The sequence below is a fragment of the Galeopterus variegatus genome, unplaced genomic scaffold (assembly GCF_000696425.1).
Source record: "Galeopterus variegatus unplaced genomic scaffold, G_variegatus-3.0.2 Scaffold1676, whole genome shotgun sequence".
NCBI classification, from domain to species: domain Eukaryota; kingdom Metazoa; phylum Chordata; class Mammalia; order Dermoptera; family Cynocephalidae; genus Galeopterus; species Galeopterus variegatus.
The window spans coordinates 181228-205798 of NW_007727787.1; the positions used below are offsets into that span (position 1 = coordinate 181228).

Below are 24571 nucleotides of genomic sequence, written 5' to 3' on the forward strand. Positions count from 1 at the left end.
ATCATATTTAGTTTGTCAGTTCTCTACTGTTAAGCATTTGGGATGTTCTTATTTAGTTGTGAAAAACTGCTACCTTGTAGAAATTAGAGTCTCTCATTTTACAATAGGGTAACAAATGAGAATGACTGTATCAATTTGGGGCCCCGTCTTTAGTTATTTTCACTTATTTTTAACTGAGTCTCCGTTAATCCAATTCTCCAGTACAGATTCCTTTGTTCATTATAAGGGGGTTTGATTGCTTTACATCACCATTATCAACCAATAGTGTTTATGTAATATTATAAAGTTAAAAGCCATAACTACTATAATGTAGAACCTTATTAATATTTAAGTGGTATTAATATCAAAAATTTGACCTGAAGTTCTGATTCTTATTTCATTGATCTTCTAAGTGAGAAAGAATATATGAAGGTTGTTTTAGTTTATTTTCAGTCTACAGTAACAGAACGGCTTTGCTTCTTCTCACAAAGTAATGTATGCAGTGGAAAAGGTATTGGCTTAAATTGAAATGGAAAAAATTAGCTAACATTCTACTATTGTTACTCTTTACTCTTGGGAATTACATTTCTTCAGTGGGTGTTAATATCAAATAAGATGTAGCTGTGCTGTAGTACCTATGCCAAATCAAGATGCAGACACATGGCAACAGTCTTAAAAATCTCAAGCTTCAAAGCTCAGGGACTGGAATAAGTAATTACAGATAGCAAAATGTGAGAAAATCAAACATGGGATCTCTATGTTCTTCATCTCTGTCTCCTCCCTGGTGCTCAGCACAGATTTGTAAACATAAGGGGTCAGTAGATACTTTGGGAAATAAATCTAAAAAGCACAGAAATTATATGAAATACTCCTTCAGCGATTGTTTTGAGCCTGTCCTCAAACAAATCACGAAGTGTTAGATTATGAAATTCTACAAGACCCTCCAAATTTAATAATTCTTGAATTGACTTTGAAGAAACTATTAAACATTGAAGAAGTGATCATTACAAATGTTAAAGTACACATGGATGGTGTCAGGTGACACAGGCCCACATCTAAGGCCAGTGTGGCCTGTGAGTGGATCTAAAAATTAGGATCTGTTTATGGGACTAAGATTCAACACCTTGATTAACCTCAAGAAATGTTCCAGCTCCCTATCAGGTAGGAATCCGAGACTCCCTCTGTGGACACTAGGCACTGGGAAATCAGAGGTAAAATCACAGTTTCAGTTTCTTGGGCCTAAACTGATTGATGGAAATGTAATCCATTTACAGCATAATTCCAGGGTTTATTGCTTTGTGGTAGTTCGAACAATGTGAGCATTCAAAGCACAGAAGCAACAAAAATACTGTTTCTTAAACCTATTTTTAAAGATATTTTATCATCATCATAAAAATAGTACATTAGCTGAGACTATTTATTTAAATATAGAAAAGCAAAATAAAATGAAAGTGATCTATAATAACACTATTCAGAGATAGCCACTATTGATATTTTGAATATATCCTTGAGTTCTTTTTTTATGTATTTAAAAATATTTTCTTATATATTTATGTATGCATTTAAAGTTGTAATTTTAAAGTACATATTTTAAAAGATGAAAGATATACATTTTTATAAATTCAATACAAGCTAATTATAGAATAGTTTCAGATTATAGAAATAAGAAAAAGATAAAACCAGTTATGATCCGTTATTATGCAACAATTATTAACTTTTAAAAATTTTGAAATATTTCAAACAGTGAATAATATAATAAACATCCATGCACCCAGCCATTTAACTAATTTTAATGTTTTTCCATAATTGTTCAACTTTTTGTACTAAATGAAAGTGTTACCTAGGTAATTTAAGCCCTTAATCTCATTCCCTTATCCCATCACTAACTCCCACCTTCCCTAATAGTAATTAATCACTTTTTAAAAGTTGCTATGTATTTTCGTCTTCTGTTGCTTTAAAACTTTGCTATTTGCAACTTTAGTAGGTGTCTGTAAGCAATATTTATTTGAAAATTTTTTAAACTTTGCATAGTAGTAGTATATTATTCATGACCCTGTATAACATCCTTATTGTACCGTTTCATGTTTGTGTACTATTTCATGTTTCCCAAATTTTTTCAGTAATTATTTCTTTGTATGAATTTATCATAATCTATTTATCCAATCTTCTTTTGATGGATATTTAAGGTTGCTTTCATGTTTTTCTATTACAAACAATGTTACACTGAACACCTCTGAACATATTTCCTTGTGACATGAATGTGTTTCTCTAGGACAGTAATTCTTAACCCTATCAAATCCAAATCTTCTTTACCTTTACCACCCAAAAATGAAATTCAAAGATAGTCTGCCTGCCTACATAATTTCAAACACATCAGTATAATACCTTAACTATAATGCAGAGGATAAATAAAAGAGAAATAATTTACAATAAAATAAAGTGCATTTCAGTATGTAAATATTACAGTTTTACTATGCTAGAAGGCATAATAAAGTCAGATTCTTGCAGTCACCATGTTTATATGTCAGTTAATAGATGAAGTTTGATACAGATGTATTGGTGACTCAGATGCCATGTTTGGCTGTTGGTAAAATGGTAAACAGCTCATTTTCAGAACAAGTTCATTCTTCCTTTGATTTACATTGTAATTCCATTCCTAAAAATTCAGTGTGTATCAAGCTGCAAAAAATAGTATGTTATTAAAATGGAATTAGACTTACGCTCAGATTATTATTAACAGGTTTGTCCAGCAAACTATTCAAAAGCTGTACAAAGGCGGTAATTCTTTGTATGGGACATTTCCGTACATTGCAAGGATTGGCTCCTGCCCACAAATGCAAGTAGTAGGCCCCCAACCAGACATGCCCCCACCAGTTACTAAATCATCTAGAAAGGTGTTGTACCACCGTTGGTACACTTTTGTGCCTGTTTTCAATACTGCTCTGGGATATATAACTAGAAATCAAATTGGTGAGTCACATAGTCTGGTCATACTTGGCTGAATTTTGCAAAATTATTATCCCACATATTTGAAACAATTTTTATTCCAATTTACAGTGCACATGACCTACTTTTACTGTGCATATTTGGCAACACATGGTTTCTTCAGATTTGTACCTGTTTTGTTGGTGTGAATAGTATCTTACTGTCTTAATTTGCATTTACCTTATTAACATGATTAAGATTAAGATTCTGTTTTCTGTGTTTTTTGACTACCTAATGCTTCTGTTTCTTTTAGTGTCTCTTCTGTATTCTTTGCCTATATTTCTATTGGGTTGTCTGTCTTTATTCATTGATTTGTACTAGTTCTTTATATATACTGATAATTCTTTGTCTCACTTAGAATTAAAACATCTCTTATTTTGTAGCTTTTAACTTTGTTTATGGTATCTTTTTTTATAAAATTTTTAATGATATAGTAAGATTTATGATATGTTTTGTGCTTTTAATTTTTATGTTTCATGCTTAGGTCTTTGATTTGTATGAAATTAATTTTTCTAGATGGTATGTGATAGAAATACAATTATATTTCCCATTTCATTAACTAATTGTTTCAGTACAGTTTACCGAATAGGCCCTCTGTCCCGTCAGTGTTGCTCCTTCTTCATTTCCACATTCTCACACATTGACTTGTCTGTTTCTAGGATCATTCTTTTCCATTGATCTGTTGTCTAACAGATTCCCATCACTACACTGTCTATGCCATTTTTTTCCTGAAGTTGTACTACTTTTTCAGAAAGGGAGTTATGAACTGACCCTGACTATTTTCCTTTAATGTGATCCAAAGCTAACAATTTGAGGTATCCTTCTTTCATTTCACCTATTTATTCAGGTTTTCATTAGTTATCTATTTCTTTGATCATTTCAATCAAGATCTTTTTTGTACCTTGCTGAAGTGACCATTTCATCCAGAAGTGACTCTGTTTCGTTTCTAATTGGAAATATTTAGGGTTTAAAGGTAAAAGGAATCAGTTATGATTTCCTTGTTGTGTAAAGCGATATCTCCTTTTTTTTTTTTTGCCTTAGAATAAATTTACAGCATTGTTTTCAACTGTACTAAGCATTTTATGCTTCTTACATGCTGAATTTTTATATTTCACCCATTTACTTAAATCATTGGAATTGGAATGAAAATCATATGTCACTATACAAAATATGTTTATGTCAGTGGGACAGGATACAAAGCTCATAAATGGGTCTGATTATGAATATGAATTTTTTCCTTGTGAAGACGTTATTACAGGCTTTTTTATAGTTAACTAGTTATCAGTATCAAAACATTAATATGCAGTTTATATTATACGCCAAAAGAAATTCTAAATTTGGTTAACAAATTTATTAATGAAACTACTGCTGCTATGACCATTATAACCACCACTGCCAGTACTTCCATTTTACTGCATAAAGTTAGAGCTGTAATAAAATTCAAGTCCCTTTGATTCCAAAAACATAACAAGAAAACATGTTGACTAAAGACAAGAACTGATGGGAGTTGCAAGATCTCAGGGAAGTGGGAATGAATGGGATGAAAATATCTTGTCAGTCATGCTTTATGCTGTACACTGCAGCTGTCAATAATAACGGTCTCTCACTTGGGCCTCCGATGGTGCCATTTCCCACACCTCAGCACTCCCTCTCACATCCTCTGCATCTTTGTCTCCATGGTCCTGTATGTCAGTTTCTCCAGGAAACCTGTAACCTTTCAGTTCCTCTCTTCACATAAGCGAAATGTGTGTTTTTCCCTTTATAACATTTGTCACATTGTATTGTAATTGCCTGTTTGTTGCCTTTGTCTCTGTCTTAGTCCTTTTTGTGCTGCTATGACAGAATGCTACAGACTAGGTGATTCATAAAGAATGCTAGTTTATTTGGCTCACAGTTCTGGAGACTGGGAAGTCTGAGATTGAGGGACTGCATCTGGTCAGGGCCTTCTTGTTGCATCATAACATTGTAGAAGGCATCACATGGCAAGGGGAAGTGGGGAGAGAAGGGAATGTGATAGAGTTAAAATGTTTATTAAAGAACTAACAAAAATGATAGTAAAAAATTATAAACCTAAAAGAAGAGTAGAGAAATGCTTTGAACTAGTAATTATTTGCTTAGATGTCCAAGCCAGAAATCTGGATTTTATCCTTGTTTCTTCCTTGTCCCTTCTTCCCAATTCCTAACATACCACCAGGATTTGACTGCTGTCTCTAATTCCTCTACATCTAAACTTCTTAGCATGATGTTCAGGTCCCTTAATCATGTAGCTCTGTTACTTTCAGCCTCATGTTTTGCCATACTTGTACTCTGTGCCCCAGGTATTCTGAACTATTTAGGTTCCTAGAACACGCCAGGGCTTTGTCTATGCTGTGACTGGCCTGGAATTCCCTTCTCCACCATTACATGACTAATTTTTATCAGTCCTTCACATTTATTTCTGTTCTAATAGAAAACATTTTAAATATTTTAATTAATTATGTGGTACCTTTCTTCCCTTGGACTAGACTCTGTAAATACTTTTTGTTGTAGTATGACACACCAAGAGACAAGCAGAAGGCTTTTTAAGTTGCCCTTTTATTTGCTTTGGGATACAATACTCGGCAGCATTTAGGTATTCTTCTCTGCTTCTCGGCCTAAGATGGAATTTCTTCCATTATTTCAATACTAGATCCCCCTCCCCCCCAAACCGTGTAATTCCTTTGGTGTGAGCCAAGCCCCAGGTCAGGAATAGAGATGGTCTGGCTCCCGTATGATCCTTTATTGGGATATAAATTGAAACCCCATAGTAATATACAGTTACAATTCTCTTACTTTATTCAGAACACTGAGAGGCAAGTTTCTACCACCTATTCTCAAGTACAGACAAAGAAAGTAAGCCTAAAAAACTCTAAAAAAAAAAAAAAAACTGTTTTTCATTATTCGGGTGTTATTTTTTTCTCCTCACTTACTATAGTTCTCCTGAGAAAAGGGCCCACAGATCTTGATGTAACTTGCTTAAGAACTATTATTAGCTCCATCTGATTCTATGAGAAGAAAAAAAAAATGATAACATGGTGATGTCACTGTTGCAAGACTTTTCCCTAGGGCCTCCCATAACACCAAGAACATAAAGGGCAGTTGATTTAATGGACTTTTTTAGCATGATAGACAGACTTGACCCATCTTCTGAAAATCTTAGCTAGGCAATAGTGGTCCACTTTGGAGATACTAGGAAAATGCCCATTTTATATTTATGACTTCTCACCTACATGACAAGAGTTATAAAGTGAGTGGATTCCTTAATACTCTTTGTAGTTGAGTCTGAGTTTCAATGAAAGATACAGGACCAGGGCATAAAATTGGAGGCAGAGGATATGGGCTTCTTTGGTATCCAAAGACTGAAGGGCCTAGAGTAGAAGGTTGTCTTCCAAAACCAAGGGTTCTCCAAATTGCCACCACCTGGTGAACATGTACTTTAAAAGAAATCTTCATGTCCCTTCCAGAGTGATGTTTATTGCTGTCATAGACCTGAGGCTGTGTGGATGTCCATGATACATAACTTTCATGTACTGGAAAGGTTTAAAGGAATTAATTAATTCTGGCCTGAACGGGTTAAGAGGAACAGGTCGATGGTTCTTGAGTGTAGCAATGTTAAAGTCAGTTTGAAATAAAACTTTGATGATTAAGAGACCATATTCTAGCTAGAGTATTAACATATTTTCCCACAAAGTTGGTTTTTTTTTTTTTTTTAATTCCAGACAGCTTACAGGCTCATATACAGAAAGCAGTTTTAGTATACAGTAATGTTTTTACCATCTTCCTGCCTGCCAGCATAACCTCATCTTAGATTGATTCAACCTGTGCATCAGGGAGTTGTTAAGAATAGAAAAAAAGTTTTCAACAGAAGGCCAATCCATCTCTCAAGCTCCACACAATATTTTCAGTCTCATCTTGTAAGATCATCTCCTTAATATTGTTTGTTTCTGGGATTCTTTTTTAAGGGAAACTTTAAGGACAGCCTGGAAAAAATTTTGGCTTGTTGGTATTCACAAAATACTAATTTCTGATTAAGAATTTGAAGGGTATTGTATACAGCATAGCAAGGGCCTGTGTACCCAGTAAGAACTCAGCATTTACTTGGATGTTGTTATTTGTTGCCTCAGTCTGTAAGATAGAGTTCACATGCTAATTTGTGTAATTTTACTTGATGTATAGAGAAGAAGCAGGATCAGAAAGGAACTGGGGTCATTTATCTTTAAGCAGACAAAAGTTACTGGTGTTTATATAAAAATAAGCTTAGAATTCTTGCTGTCTAATAAATTGCTTTAGCTCTATATTCCTCAATCTGTTTTCTCATTTTTAAAAAATCATATGCCCTTTTTTGATAAACATTAAAAAAAAACTTGCGCCTTCTTTAATCCTTGAAAATTGAAAATAAATTAAATATAGTGACTAGAAACAAATCAGTGCCACAGTAATTTCTATCCCAGAAATCCTGAAATGATTCCATAGCAGGAACATGCCCCTCATTCTCAAGTTGTACACTTAATAATTATAATATATCAAGAAATTCTCAAAGTGATTTTTAAATCATTTTATTGTGATTCAACAAGATACCTTAATGGTCCCTTTCCTGGGTTTCAAAATTATATTTAAGACTGGTGTCATTATAAGAAGGCGGCTGTGTGAAGACAGAGACACAGGGACGATGCCTTGCGATGACAAAGACAGAGACTGAAGTTATGCAGCTGCAAGCCAAGTAATGCCAAAAGTTGCTGAAAACACCAGAGGCTAGGAAGAGGCTAGGAAGGATTCCTCAGGTTTCAGAGGGAGCATGGCCCTGCCAAGACCTTGATTTTGAATTTCTAGCATCCAGAACTGAGACAATAAACTTCTGTTGTTTTAAGCCCAAAAATAACTAATTAAATTAAATTATATTATATTTAAAAGTAAGTAAAAATGGTGATATATAATACAGGCAATGAAGTTTTTACTGCCTTTGGAGCACTACTTTTTCTATAAATTCTTTTTAAAATTTTATATATATTTTTAATTGAAACATAATTGACTATATATATTTGTGGGGTACAGAGTTGACTGTCAGTGTTTGTGTACAGTATGTGATGATCCAATCAGGATAGTTGGGATAGTCTTCATTATAAAATGTACTCATTCTTTGTGTCCATTAACCAATTTCTCCCTAACCTCCCTCCTTCTTCCCTTCCCCCCCTCAAATAACTGCAGTTTCTAATCTTAGGAATGTTGTGATATTGACTTTTTTCTTTTCCATTTTTTGGGGGGAATTATAATCACGTTAACAAATCTGGTCATATCTAAATAGCAAAAGTAGATTTGGTAATTGGAACAGCAAAATGCAAAGCAGAAGTTCAGAAAGACAGTGTTCAGAATATACTAACCATCTGCAGCCTGTGTCCCTGGTGATGTAGAGGAAAGACCAGCATTCATCTTCTCATTGAAACCATGTGCTGTGTGTGCAGGAAGGAAATGGATGCTGGTCAGAGGTCAGAAGCAGGAGGGGTGGGGTTTGAAAGGGAATACTTACTGTGGGGTTTTCCTAAATCCCTGGCCTCATGAGAGATGTTGTTATTTCTAGTAGAGTTGGTAGTAACTTGGGCAGACCCAGATCTGTTATATCATGGCACTAGTGGGAGACATAAACAAAAGCTATAGCCAAGTATAGACCCCTCTGTGTGCTGGGCCAAGAGGTACAGTAAGAAGAAATTTAGACCTTGACCAAAGAAGTACGCTGCAGGCATGGGGAATTTAATATCCTGGTGACTCTAGTCCTAAGAGGATCCTATGCACAGGAAAGATCTGGAAGTCATGTCCTGAGCTGAACAGTTAAAGGAGCTAATGTAGTTTAGTGTGAGGCAGAACAGGGTGAAAAGGATCTGACAAATGCCTTCAGAATTTAAAGGGTAGTTGGTGAAAGTAGAAGCAACACTTTTTCTGTCAACTTTTGGACAGCTGAACTAAGAACAATATATGGAGATGGGGGGAAGACAGGTATTAACATTATGTAAGGAAGATTTTCTTACAGTTGGAACTATACATTAATGTAGTGAGGTGGTGAATTCTGGATAGGTTCAGGTGGATTGTTGCTGGGGGTTTCTACACTGTGTAGTTAGACAAGAAACCTCTAAACTGCCTTCTAAGTGGGTGTGCCCCAAGCCTCTGCTTCATTCCCCCTCCACCAAGCCAGATTTGCGATTGGGTGGCATCCTGGCGCCCTGTTCTTGTCAACTGAATGGAGTAAAGTGGCTTCCTTTGTTTCCTTTCCTTAATTGTTTCTAAGCCTAAGTTGCAAATGTAGATACTCATTAAACATCCCTGCCCCTTTCTTCTTTGTCACCTTCCCCTAAAGCAGGTAACCTCTCTTTTTATACCCTCTTCAATCTTTACCTTTACCCAAAAGCATAGAAATGGTCCTTGTACATGTTTCTTAATTTGTTCTAAAATGTTGTGTACTTATGCTATGAATGTGAGATTCACTATGTATCTTCGTCTCTCTTTCTAGGACATTCTCCCTGTTCTCATTTGCTCAAAGGCAAATACGCACCCTTTAGAGTCTCATGCAACCATCAGCCAGGAGCCTGAAAGGCGAGGGAAGGGTGGGGCTGACTGGGATTCTCTTCTAGAGTTGGAGTAGTATGAAGGATAGCTTAGGGATGGCTTAACAGACATTCTCTCTGTTCCCCTTTGCTCAAGGCAAATATGCACCTTTTAGAGTCTCATGCAACCATCAGCCAGGAGCTTGAAAGGTGGAGGAAGGGTGGTGCTGACTGGGATTCTCTTCTAGAATTGGAGTAGTATGGAGGATAGCTTAGGATTAGGTACCTGCATTGTGGTTTTTGTATACTTAAACAGTATTTGATTGCTGTCAAAAATACAAAAATTCTGCTAGTTTTTGTTTTCCAGATGTACAAATACTATTACATCTGGTACATTTGTCTGGGATTCTCTTCTAGGATTGGAGTAGTGTGGGAAATAGCTTAGGGTTAGGTACTCCATAGCAACATCACATTTTAAGTCTCTAAATTTCCTTTACCCATATGCAAGTGGATTTTGCAGACGATATTATTTTAGTAGAGAGTCATGTTCATAAAATATATATTTTTAAAAAAACAACTAAGTTATAATTAGAAATAATCAGTGTTTTCAGACAAATGTACCTGATATAATAGGATTTGTATATCTGGAAAAAAAACTAGCAGAATTTTTGTATTTTTGACAGCAATCAGATACCATGTAAGTATACAAAAAACACAATGCAGGTCTGCCTCATTCCTTGCAACATTTTGGAAGTGTTGTGAAATATACACTGGGTTGATGGTAGTTATTTTCCTAATGTAAAATCAGAATTTATCATCCTTTATTAACCCTATGGATCCTGTCTCCCTACAGGAATAGGTGGCCTTCAAGACTTTGTGCTGAAATCTGCAACACTGTGTAGCCTGCCATCCTGCCCACCATTTATACCTCTCAACTTCGAAGCCACCCCTATTGTGAGAGTTGCTGTTGAACCAAAACACCCAAGTAAGATGACCTTGTTTTTAAAAGCATGTGATGTTCGTTATACTTTTTAAATACATGTGTTTAATACCTGATTCCTCACAATTCGCTTCTCAGTATCCTGGGAATTTTCATTCAGGTAAATAACAAAGCAACTCTTCAAAGGGCAAGTAACCTCTCTCTTAGGAACATGGCACAGTCTGTGCCTTTGCTGTCCAGGGAGACCGTATTCTTCTTGAGGCCATAAACAGGGTTATCTCTGCATCCCACCTGACCCTAGCACAGAGTTGTAGCTCAGCAAAACTGTTTTATGTTACTCCTTTTTAGAATCTTAGATCAAGCTTCTTGGTTCAGAATCCATCACCTGCCTCTTCCCTCTAGGTTTGCTAGATTATCTGGACAGTGAGCATTTATTGTCTGCTTAAAAACCACTTCCTGCTGGCCACATGTGACTCATATATGCCTGACCATATAATAACAAATACATTGTCTTTGGCTTATACTATTTGCTTGGCTAATCCTTCTCTCTTGTATTTCACTTCCCATGACTGTTGCTAACCCCTTAATCACTGTGACTTTATTGTTCCCAGTACTTAGTGGTAGTCAGTGAAGAATCTCCAAACCGTGCTTTAAGGGAACCAAAGAACAAATGTGTAAAATGGTACTTTTTGATTGAGGTGTGTAATGGCCTCATTGCTCCTATACCTGTGTATCCCTCCTCCCCACAGAGTGGGGCCTTCTGAAAACTCATCCTTCCTTCAAGTTCTAAGACATGTCCATAACCACTGAGTATCCCTGAAACCCTAGAGCAAATAGGAGGACTCCATCTTTGACCTTTTGGCTTAGTCCTAGTAAGTAGCCATCTGCCTTGGGCCTCAGAAACAGGCATTCTTTCTGGTCTGGCATTGTGGGCTGGCACAGTGCCTTGATTGCTGCATGGGTTTACCCCATTTTGTGTAAATCCCGCTTCCTTTTTGTGGACTTGTCCAGATCCTGATTGTTCATGGTTTTGTTCTTTTATTCTACCTGCTGGGCTGACTCTGGGCACTGGCTACTGCATCCAACCCTAAGAAGTACATATAGTACAAGAAAGCTTAGATTTTTTTTTTTAAGTTTTGACATTTGAGTCTGGCAACCATGGTTTATTCTTAGCTGTTTATAGTATTTATTTATATCTTATTTCTTACTTAGTTTTTCTGTATTGCATTTGCATCTAAATTTTAAAAATAGGAATTAATGAATAATTGATGATTTAAGCCATAATATTTTAATAGAAATTTGTAATCTTTAAAAGACTATTTGATAGTTGTGTGCTATTCTGTGCATTCTGTTGTCCAAGCCAAGTAAAAGCCTACCCATAAAGGGTCAGCAGAACCACCTTTATATAGCTTTGGTACCAAAAATGAGGGATCCTAGTACATAGCTCATTTTCTGACCCCTAATGGACTTGCAGTAAGATTAATTTCCTGTACTTCCTATAAACAAGGTAGTCTTATAAATAGAATTATGGATACATCTGGAAGTCAAAGTGCATTTCCTCATGTGTTTCACTGAATTTTTCTGAACTTTGTAAAAAATAAACTAAAACGGTTAGAAGGGGCACACAGTTTTCTTTATAATTTTAAAAGGAACACTGCTACTTTTTTTTTTATCTAATATTTTTTTTAGTGGATTTGCCATTCATTTCTTGATGATGTTACTGATTTACCCATTTGTCTGTTTCAGTGTCTGAATTTTATACTCATTGTTCTGTCCTCTTGATATTTTTACAATGTCAGCATCTTATTTTACATTCAGAATGTCTGGAAAAACTTCCTTAATGCTGTCCCCATTCCTGTGAGGCCTCAGAGGATATTTATTGTCTGTTTACTCTTTGTGCTAGTATCTTATGCTCATCTTTACTTTGGGGCAATAGCCCATTTCTCCATGGGTTATGTGTCTAATGACTATTGGGATGTACCAACCTATTATACCAAGATTTCCTAATAATACTGTCCCTGAGAAGTACTAGGCAGATCCATCATTATTCTTGAATAGAACATGTGTCCTCAGACCCTCCCTTCTTTTTCATCATCATGACAAACTGGGTTGACTAATTCAGAAGACAGCATTTTATTCTTCTTTTGGGAAGAAGGAAATCCTGAGCATTTTTATTTTCCCACTTTTCTTTCTCTGATTTCCCAAGCAAGGGTCAAAATATCATGGTGGCCACCCTCTGCTCCACACCCACAGAGTCTTCTCAAAACTCAACACGGAGAACTACAAATATCCCAAAACCATTATTATTTTCATCATGTCATTGATCTGTACTGTATGCCACACACCTACTGTTTAATCCTCACAACAACCCTATGTATTAGGGTGCTATTTTCATCCTCATCTTCACTTGAGGGAAACTGAGCCTTAGAGAAGTTAATTAACTTGCCCAGGGCCATACAGTTATTAAGTGATGGAGTCAGGATTTGAGTCTCTGCCACAGAGACAGTTCTGGGTCTTCACCTTTAGGAATTCAAGAAATCCTACCTATCTGAGATCAGAGTCACTGGTTTCCAGAATTCTTTCATCCTTTCTCCATATCAGTTTTTTTAAAAAAAGCTTTCTATACCTATGCTTTTATAGATACATGAATTTTTGTGCTAATGTTTCATGTACATTATAAAACATACAAAAATAGAAATTGTTTTAAAATATAGATTAAAATGAAATAACTAATTTTATTTGTATTTGATGGAGTTATGCACAGTATGTATATATAGATATATATATCATTTACATATGATTGTGGTTCACAATTTTATTAGTTATCTAAAACTGTATAACACTTTACTCAAAATTTAGTGGCTTGAAACAATAATAATTACCAATTTTTCACAGTTCCTTTGGTCGGGAATTTGGAAAGGGGTTTAGCTTGGGGTCTCTCAAGCAGTCGTGATCGTACATCACCTTAGGCTGTAGCAATTTGAAAGTTTAAGTAAACTTCCAAGGTGGTTCGCTCACATGGGCTCACAACCCATGCTGGCTGGGGACCTCATTTCCTCTCCACAGGGCCTCTTCGCATGGCTGCTTGAGAGTCATGCAGTATGGCATGGTAACTGGCTTCAGCCAGCAGTCCAGAACACTAAAGCAGTAGCTCCAGTACCTTTTGTGATCTTGCCTTGGGAGTCACACATCATCACTTCCACAGTATTCTATTCATTACACAGGCCAGCCCTGATCCACTGTTGGAGGCTACTGTACAGGCACATGAATATCAGGAGGCGAGGATGGTTGGAGCCTTCTTGAAGGCTGGTTGCCACAGTAATGCTTCAGTATTTTTGAAGATGTTTCCTTAACATTTTGTGATATAGTTCTTCAAAGGTCTGCTTCTAGGTTCCATTTATTATGCTTCATCTTAATGGCTGTTAATCACTGAAAAAGGCTCCTCACAAAGTTACATACTCTAAGTGGAAGAAATGCGTCATTGACTGCCTTTACTAAATCATGGTATCCATTTTAGAATCCCATTTACCAACTGTATAACGGTTTTGATGAAATGCAGATAGTGAATATCCATTTTTCCTGATGTCACTCAGTTTTTTAAATAATAATTAGAAGGTATTGATTTTTATTTCTTTAACGAACTATCCATTTGGAAGACTTTTTAAAGAGGTTAGGAAAATCACCCTCTGAATTTTAAGAGGTTTTATACAAGAGGTGTTCATGTTGTTTTTGGCAATGAAATGACTATCAGTGGAAATATTTTCTAATATCTAATTTCAAGTAGTTGTCTCCATGTTTCAAATTTCTTTTGAAAAAATTTCTTCTTCCCTTATTGTTAAACTGTCACCTTTACCTTGAAGAGACAGATTTAAGTATGTATATATATTTTTTAAGTGTTTGTTAGGATATTATCCTGGTGATAGCCATTGTTTTTACTTTGTAATTTGGCTGATAGCTGACAAGAAGCTTTACTGTCATTTTTTATTGTTTCCTTGTGTTTGTGTTATTAATATCATCAGTAGTCTCCTCACAAGAATCCTTTTGAGCCAAGTTTCACATTCTGTGAAGGTTAAGTTAACACCAGATAGAATCTGTAAATCCAGTTAATTAGGCAAAGAAGACTACGTTATGCAGAAAAGGAACAAATGAAGATGTCTGTGTCACCCCTGCATACAGTGAGATCTCTGTCCCTGTCTTCCCTCAGGATTCCATGTATCCTATGTGTGGCTTTTGACCACCTGACCTATGAGGGTGCTGACGTCCATCCATAGAGCATGGCCTTTATAGCTGGCTGCACAGCTTCAAAGCCAGGTTCTGACACTTAGTTGCTCTGTAAAGTTGAACACAAATTCCTTAGCTTCTCTGTACCTGTTTCTTCTGCAAAATGAGAACAGTGTCATACCTGTCTCATAGTTAAAGAGTTCATATATGTAAAGTGCTTGCCTGGCACATTATTAGCACTATATAAAGTGTTAGTTATTATTAGAACAACTTTATTTTAAAAAAAATAGGTATGGAAGATCTAGTATTCTCTCCCTGCCCCCTGATTAATCAACTTTAGTAAGTCATGTTGAAAACCACTGCATTGCAGAAAGCTTCTATGGTTTTGTTTGTTTGGCGTGTTGAAAACCACGTATTGAGGAATTACTAGATCTTTCCTTCAAATGTAGAATTGAAACAAGACTGCATAAAAATGCCTTCAAAGCCAAGCAAGAGACTTCCTCTGGCCTGCCATGAGTGAACAATAGCAGCTAAGTATATGGAAAGGAATGCAAAAGTAGCTAAACCCAAGATACAGATGACAATCCCCATTCATACCTTCAGTTCCTGTGAACTGTAGGGAAAAAACAGGTACCAAAAGCATCAACACTATGCAATGAAGAAGGTGCCAGCAGCTCACTGGGTGAGTAGCTAGTTAGGGTATTCTAAAATCTGCAGTTCTATCAAGCAGTTCAACAAATACTTTTTAATATGAGGCTCTGGTACAGTTTCTTGAATATCATATTAAATGCTTCTTTTGTTTATTTGTTGATTTTATAGGCAGTGTTTGGGGAAGTGTTTTGTTACCTTTCTAGGTGTATAGTATGTACATTTGTAGTGAGATTTAGGTGAATTCACAAGTATAATGATGGTAGTTTATGTCAACTGAGTGTTTGGAGAAGTGGTATAGATCAGCTTTGGGAGTTTTGATGCTAAGCTTGTGAGGGTCTCTTGTTAGCTATCTGTACAATTAAATTACTAGAAGGTGGTTTTCTTCATATCACTGTGTTATTTAGAAGAAAATAAATAAACCATTATTTTAAGAGTTTATTTTATTGTAATTTTCCCTTCAGTGGCCATGGTGATTGCCTTTCCGTTGTATTAGTCCTTATATAGTATTTATATTTCATTTTGTTAACCTAGGTGAAATGCCTCAGCTTGTGAAAGGAATGAAGCTATTAAACCAAGCTGATCCCTGTGTCCAGATTTTAATTCAGGAAACAGGAGAGCACGTTTTAGTCACAGCAGGGGAAGTCCACCTTCAGCGATGCCTGGATGACTTAAAAGAAAGGTAGGTGAAAATGATAGAGATGGAGAAATGATAGCTCCAATATCAGTGGGATATTTTAGCATTTCCTAAACCAGTTGAACTTAGACTATGGCTTATTTTTGGAGAAAAATGAAATGTCCTCGGTTCAGATATGAATTGGATCATAGGTTTAATTTTTAATAATTGAAAAAAGACATTCAGTGCCTACACTTGAATAATTTTACATTTTTAGCTTGAGTTATAAAGTATTTTCACATATTTGCATATGTATTTTACTTTAAGCATATGCACATATATACAGCACATCAGGGTAACAAAGCAAAATCTTGTTTTGTAAATGGTAGACTGATTAGAACAGACTTCTTATTGATGTGGTCTCTACAATGTAAAACTTCAGGAAATCTTAATACTTCTGGAAATCCTTAATATTATGAAGGAGATATGTAAGTGTCATAAAATGGGCATGTCAAATCACTTTTTGTAAATAACATTTTTCCTCTTTGTTCCAATGATAATGTATGTTAATTGCAACACATAGGAAATTACAGGAGAATAAAAAGAATCATTAGGTTACCATGCAGAAATAACCACCATTACATTTAGGTTCATAAATCTGCACTCTGTTCTATGCATATTCAAATATACACAGATATCTGTATATACACATCTGATTATATGGTTAAGAAAAACTTCTAGAAGTATTATTGCTGACTCAAAAAGTATATGTATCTTTAAGGCTTATGATCCATCTTTTCCTTAAGAAAGGATGTTCTAATTTATACTATAACTAGCAATAGGTGTTTAAAAGTGCCTCTTCTCAAACTTTTGCCAGCCTTGCGTACTATCATTTTTTAAACATTTACCAACCTGGACGACAAATAAAAAGTGTTCATTGTTACTATACATTCTGTGCTTACTAGAGAAAAAAATTATGAATTGCCCTATAATGGCCCTCCTTCCTTTTACTTTTAAAATTTCTGGGGCTATAATAATAATCATCATAACTAAAATAATAATTCTAAATCATTGACATTATTATATACTCAATATTACATGATAGTCACTGTGGTAGACACTGTTTATCTCATTTAATCCTTACAACAGCCCAGTAAAATTGGTACTGGTAGTATTACAACAACAACAACGAGGATATCCAAAAAGTTCATAGTCAATGGAATTAAAAGATAATACAAATCTTTTCATGAACTTTTTGAAGATTCCTCGTATTACTCATAATAATTGGATAAGAATAGCTGCTGCTGAAGCACCATCCGTGTGGGATTTTGTGGTAACTCCTACCAGATTTGGAATGTTCTCATGTCTGTTCTTCAGTTTAAGATGATGTTGTAGCTTTTGTTTCAATGTTTTTATAGCTATAATGAGTACAAAATTGAAAGGTAGATCTTTCATCTCTTTTACTTTTGTCACCATTTTCTTAGACTTTTTGAAGTTTCTAATATTGGTTAGAAAATAATGATAATTGGGTAAATCATAAGGTGTAATGTATCTTAAAATAAATTTTTGAGGGTTTCTTTAAAAAACTTTTGAAATATTATGGGTTTTTTTGTCTTTGAACTAAATTACTTTCTCCCTTTTCATTCTCCTTGCTATCAAATTAAAATCCGTATTAAAAAGACTTACATTTCTCAGGCCACTAACTCCTTTTTAAAAATCATGTTTTGGTACTTAGAATTATGTTTCAAGTAATATTCCTCCCTTAAACCTAAAACTGATTTTAATAGAGTTACCTGTTTATATCTTTGTTTAGTCTTTTTTATTTTTATCTCATGATTTTCATTGTGGGTACTGTTTAATCTCACGGGGAAAAACTATATAATAAGAGAAATTAGTTTTCTAGAAATGTGCCCTTAACATGGTATTAAAATATTTTAGTAAATATAAATATATTTTCATCCTGGAAACCACTATAAATGGTTATTTACTATAAACGGCACTATAAATATCCATATCCACATGCCTAAAAATAATTTAGATTTACATTAAACAAACATAATAAATTAACACATCTGCTTTTGAAAAAGTGTATACTGCTTTAATAAGATACCTTACAAATTCTGAAGTGTTCCTTAACTGCTTTTCCTAAAAATTCCAATTTCTAAAAGTGCTATTACCCTTCCCTGAAAAAGAAAAAAAATAAAAATAACCAGCTCCATGTTCTTTGTCAAACTCAAAGAGGGAACCTAGAGCCCAAGTAGAGAGGAATCTCCCTATTCCATATATATGGGTAGTCAGCAGAGAGGTCAGCTACACCAAGTACTTGCATGTGGACAGATAAATTAGGGGCCCAGTCAGTGGGCCTAGGCAGTGCTTTATGAATATAACAAGTTAAGTGCTGTTTTGGAACTCTGAGAAAGCTGAATCAAATAGTGTGGACAGAAGGCCATTGTGTCCTCAAGTACCTCATTGTCATGTAGCAGTTTAGGGTACCTTAATGAATTGGGTACTAGATAGTTTGCCTTGGGCCAAGAAACATAAGAGTATTATGAACAGTTTCATGGAAATAAATTTTAAAGAAAATGGACAAATTCCTACAAAAATCTAACTTAAGAAGAAATAGAAAACTTGATAGTCCTATAACTATCGAAGGAATTCAAAGTTGGAATAATATTAAAAATTTTAATCAATGTAAATTTATCAAGTCTTAATCTATGTAAATTTAACAGATTAGTAGAAAAAAGGAGAGAAATCATAACAATAGACAAAGAAAAAGCATTTGATAAAATTCAACATCCAAGCATGATCAAAACTCTTAGCAAGCTAGGAATGAAAGAGAACTTCCTTAAACTAATAAAAAAAAAAGTATCTTCAAAATAACTGTAGCAGGGGCCGGCCTGGTGGCGCACTGGATAAGTGCGCTGCTTGGGAAGCGCGGCGGCGCTCCCGCCCGAGGGTTCGGATCCCACATACAGACCGGTTCCCGCTCACTGGCTGAGCGAGGCACGGGAGCAACACCGAGGGTTGCAATCCCGTTGCCGGTCCCCGGTCCGGTACGGGGGGCAACAATGAGGGTTGCGATCCGTTGCCGGACACGGAAAAAGACAAAACAAATAAAAAATAAAAAATAAATAAAAAAATAACTGTAGCAAACATGTACTTACTGATGAAATTCTGAAAGCTTTCATTTTACAATCAGAAATAAATCATGGTACTCACTATTATAAGTTCTATTTAACATTGTACTGGAGGTTTTTGGCAGCATTATAAAGAAGAATAAAAAATAAAAATTATGAGAATTGGTTAGGAAAAAATAAAACCATCATCATTTGCAGGTGACATGACATGAACTAAAAATCCAAAAAATTCTATAGAAACTATTATGATAAGTAAATAAATTCATAACAGTCACCATATTAATATTAATATGCAAGATCTATTTTATTTCTCTATACCAGTAATAAACATAAAGTGAAAATTATTTTAAGGTTGCCATTTATAGTAATAACAAAAATATCAAATATCCAGGAATAAAAATTTATTCATGTTTATAAGCCCTCTGTGCAAAAAATCTAAAACATAAGAGGGGGGTATATACCATCTTCATGGTTAGAAAAATTCAGTATTGTAATGATACCCATTCTCCCCAAACTGATTGTAGATTCAAAGCAATACTAGTCAGAATCTCAAAAAGTTTATGTGTATGTATGTGTGGAGCTTTTCAAGTTGATTCTAGAATTTGTGTGGAAATGCAAAGGGTCAATAATAACCAAAACACCTTTGAAGAAGTAGAACTAGGTGGGAGTTCTTGCTGTTATCAAGTCTTATTTTAAAACTACAATCATTAAGACTATGTGATATTGACACACGTAAAAACAAATAGACAAATGGATTAGAAGAGAGTCCAGAAATAGGTGGCACTGCAGAGTGATGAGGAAAGGGAAGACTTCTCAATAAATGCTGCTGGCAAATTGGATATCCGTATTAAAAAAAAAAATGAAACTAGACCTCTACCTCATACTACCTCTACCTCAGAAATTTATTTCAGGTGGGTTGTTGATTAAAATGTGAAAGGCAAAATCATGAAGTGTCTAGAAGATACTGTGAGAGAATATCTTCAAGACCTCAGGGTAGGGAAAGCTTCTTAAATATGATTTTAAAAGCACTAATGACAAAGTAAAGGTCTGATCGTTAAAAGAATATTATCATTCTTTTTCTTGAATAAGAAGGCAAACTACAGAGTTAGAGAAGACCTTTGTAAAAACCTCAAGACAAAACAGATGTATCTGCAATATATAAAGATTTTCTACAAGTAAATAAGAAAAGCAACAATCCAACAGAAAATGGTCTGAAAACTTGACCAGAGACTTCCAGAACAGGGTTCTAAAGGGCAGTAAATGTATGGAAAGGTATTCAACTTATTAGTAATTGATGAAATGCAAATTAAAACCAAAGTGAGATACCTCTGCATACTCAGCAGGGTGGTTGAAATTTTTGAAAATGACATTGTCAAGTAGTGGCAAAGATGTGGAGCAACAGGAATTCACCTACACAAGTAGTGGGAATGTGAATTGGTACAATTACTTTGGAAAATGGTTTGGTATTATCTACTAAGGTAGAAAATAGGCATTTACTATGGCTTGGAAATCTACTGCCATTTCTACTCTATATACATGTAACACAAAGCTGGGCAAATGTATTTTACAAGAATACTCATAGCAACAAAATTTTTAATAGCCAAAAGTTGGAAATAACTGAAACAATAAAATGGATAAATAAATAAATTATGGTATATTTTTACAATGGAATTCTGTGGCATAATCTCAATGAACAAAAATATAGCTGTGTAAAATCATGGATGAATCTCATATCATAATGTTCAGCAAGAGAAGTAAGTTGAAAGCAAAAAAATTGTTTGATTCTACTTATGTAAAGTTCAAAAAGCAGTCCAAAATGAACTGTAGAGTACAAGGTTTACATGTTTAGGTGATAAAAACAAAAATGGGGAGATTACAATAAAAGGGTAGTTGTTACCTTTATGGAATTGAGAGAAAGTCTGGTGGGACCTTCTGAGGGTAGGAATGTTAGAATGTTGTGTTTCTTGAGCTGGGTGGTATTTTACGTGGATGTTCACTTTGAGATAGATGGTTATAGATCAATAGGTTTTTGTTTTCTGTTTTATTCTATATGACTGTTAAATTTCACAATTATACTTACATTAAGAACATGTATACAATTCTAGAATTTTTTTAGTTCTCATAGGACAGAACCTGCCTTTTAGAAGATAAGCTTCTTTTTCAACTTCCACACGTATTTTCAGGAATGGATTATATACATATATATAGTAACCACTACCTACATGCAGCTGTTTAAAATCAAATTAATTAAAATCAAATAAAATTTAAAACTCAGTTCCTCAATCACATTAGCCACATTTCAAATGCTTAGTAGCTACATGTAGCTATTTAAATTTAAATAAAATTTAAAATTTATTATCTGTAAAATGGGAATAATAAAAAATAAAATAAAAATTTATTCCCTCAATTGTACTAGCTACATTTCAAGCACTCAGTAATCACAGTGAAGATACAGAACATTTTTATCATTGTAGACAGTTCTTTTGGAAAGTGCTGCACTTGAGAAACTCCTGGATCATGTTAGCCTCTCTGTGAGCCTCATTATTAAAGCCCAGGTATACTGTGAGGATTTGACTAGCTGTCCTGAACTTCTGTTACTCTGTGGCTATTTAGGATTATAATCATTTGGCTTTTCTTTTCTAGACTCTTAGATTGGCAAATATAATTCTAAAGAACTTGTATGTCAAATCTGAGTAAAACATTTATTTTCCACACAAAACGTTTTTGTTTAAATAGATGGTTTATTTAGCTCGAGAACGAACAAAGCAGTGAAATTCCAGTACAAATAAAGAACTCCCTGAAGGTTTGTTCCCATTAGAAGTAGCCTTTTCAATTTGAAACAAAGTGGTTTTTGAATTGTGATGTAATGAAAATTACAGATCTTTCATACTAGAATAATTTTTGTTTCTGTGTTTTTATAGAATCTCCATTGTGTAATATTTCTACATGGGAGCTTTGATGCCATTTTGATTATAACCTTCTGTTATTTCTCTTGAATTTGTCTGTAGGTTTGCAAAGATTCATATCAGTGTATCTGAACCCATTATTCCATTCAGAGAAACAATCACAAAACCCCCAAAAGTTGACATGGTCAATGAAGAAATAGGCAAACAACAAAAAGTTGCAGTCATACACCAAACAAAAGAAGATCAAAGCAAAATCCCTGAAGGAATCCAAGTTGACTCTGATGGGCTAATCACCATAACAACTCCCAATAAACTTGCCACTCTCAGTGTTCGAGCCATGCCCCTTCCAGAAGAAGTCACTCAGATTCTGGAAGAAAATAGTGATTTGATTCGTTCTATGGAGCAGTTGACATCCTCTTTGAATGAGGGCAAAAATACTCAGATGATTCATCAGAAAACCCAAGAGAAAATTTGGGAATTCAAAGGAAAACTAGAGCAACACCTAACAGGGAGAAAATGGAGAAACACTGTTGACCAAATCTGGTCATTTGGCCCAAGAAAATGTGGGCCCAATATACTAGCTAATAGAAGTGAAGATTTTCAGAATTCAGTATGGACAGGCCCAGCTGGCAAAGCTTCAAAAGAAGCGAGTAGATACCGAGATCTGGGCAATAGCATTGTGAGTGGCTTCCAGCTAGCAACCCTCTCTGGCCCCATGTGTGAGGAGCCTCTCATGGGTGTCTGTTTTGTTCTGGAAAAATGGGACCTAAGTAAGTTTGAGGAGCAAGGAGCAAGTGATAACCAGAATGAAGAACAAAGCGATCTGGTAAAAGAGAGGCAGGGAGAAGATAAAACCTGTTCCGATGGAGATGAAAACCAAAAGCTACAAGATGGCTTCTCTGAGCCCTTTGAGAAGAGGTCTTCCCAGAAAGGAGAATCTTCACTCACTGACTGCTATGGACCCTTCTCAGGACAGCTAATTGCCACCATGAAAGAAGCATGTCGCTATGCACTGCAAGTGAAACCTCAGCGCCTGATGGCTGCTATGTACACGTGTGACATCATGGCCACCAGTGATGTTCTCGGTAAGGAAGGAAAGGTAAAGACAGTGGGAAATGCCCTGAATAATAGTGAGGTTCCCTAGATCCAGAAACTTCAAGTCGTTTAATATTTTTGGCAGGAGCTATGTCTTCTTCTAATTTGCTAAGGAACTAAGATCTTTGAAAGCCTGATACCTTAAGTATTAAAGTTTTGAGAGAAAATAATATGACTGCTAAAGATCTTCTCTTTTGCAACAAGTAGAATCTCTTCTTTTTTTAAAAAAAGAAAGATGATCGATAAGGGGATCTTAACCCTTGACTTGGCATTGTCAGCACGACGCTCTCCCAAGTGAGCTAACTGGCCATCCCTATATAGGGATCCGAACCCGTGGCCTTGGTGCCATCAGCACCACACTCTCCCGAGTGAGCCACAGGCTGGCCCAGAATCTTTTCTTTAATGGGAGGTCTGGTAACTGAGGTTTAAACTGTCCATATATGTTACCATGTGAACCTGTGCAGCATTTTTTCTCAAGTGAATAAACATATCAGTCTGGGTAACCAAAATAATTCTGAAAATGATCAAACAATAAGGCAACGTTTTTGTGCTCATAACACAAAAGGGCTTTTGTTCATTTGGGGTTCTTTCTGAAGAAGAAAATTGCGACTTTATTTACTGCTAACCATCATATCAAATCCTATTCCTGATTTTTCTGTTTTGGGGAGAAGCAGCCTATGGGATCTCAGGAGACATGGCGCCCTGGTACTTAGTAACTATTTTGACCTTTTACCAATATTACTTCATTGAGACTTATTTTCTTCACCTATAGAAAAGAGGATAATAGTTCATTATGGGCTGTGAATACTAAAATGAGAACACAAATATAGTGCCTTGAACAGTGCCTAGCATAGAGTAGTTCTCTTATTCTCTTGAGATCACAGAACCATTTCAGTGCTAAGGAGAGTATGGAGGAGGATTGAGCACTAGGTGATAGAGTGGACCGACTTATTAGGTTTCCTCTACTCCCCAGGTCCTTTGAGTCAATATGTGGTTAATTACATTCTTTTTAGTAAGGTTCTTTTCCTGACTAATTCCTGAAAACAGAAATCTAAGCTTCCCCCCATCCCCCAAAAGAAATTTAGGCTTGCGTCACAGTAAGGTTCCTGTAAGAGGAACTGAACCTCCATAGTAGCATGTCAAAGCAGCGGAGTTAAACAAAGGTACATAGATTTGGTAACTGGAAGACTGCTTAAAGCCAGTGTGCACAATGAATCAAACCTCCAAATATGACATGCAGTCTATACTGTTCTTCAACCTTATTTGAATATAGCATACCTATTAGTATCTCATGGAATCCATAGATTAGTGGGGAACACCAATCTGTACCATTCCCAGATGTTATTCTTCATTTCATCTAGAACTTTCTTAATTTAAGAAGGCAGAGGTAGAGTTAAAATCAAGGAATCTTGATTTCTTCAAATCCTGAAGAGGACCTGAGAGCTTTTCTCCAGTTTCTGTCACCCTGACACATTCTTGTTTACCACCTCTAT

At 35.4% G+C, this 24571-nt stretch overlaps 1 protein-coding gene across 2 annotated transcripts in view; it reads left to right on the forward strand.

The window, feature by feature from the left end:
* Window positions 1-24571, forward strand: part of EFTUD1 (elongation factor Tu GTP binding domain containing 1) — a 168920-nt gene that overhangs the window by 120193 nt on the left and 24156 nt on the right. The window contains exons 15-17 of one of the 2 annotated variants that reach the window (XM_008578389.1): window positions 10369-10500; window positions 15859-16006; window positions 22086-23068. In XM_008578389.1, the coding sequence (XP_008576611.1) occupies window positions 10369-10500; window positions 15859-16006; window positions 22086-23068 (1263 nt within the window). Of the gene's footprint in view, window positions 1-10368; window positions 10501-15858; window positions 16007-22085; window positions 23083-24571 lie in introns of both variants that reach the window. The other variant, XM_008578391.1, reaches the window with a different exon arrangement.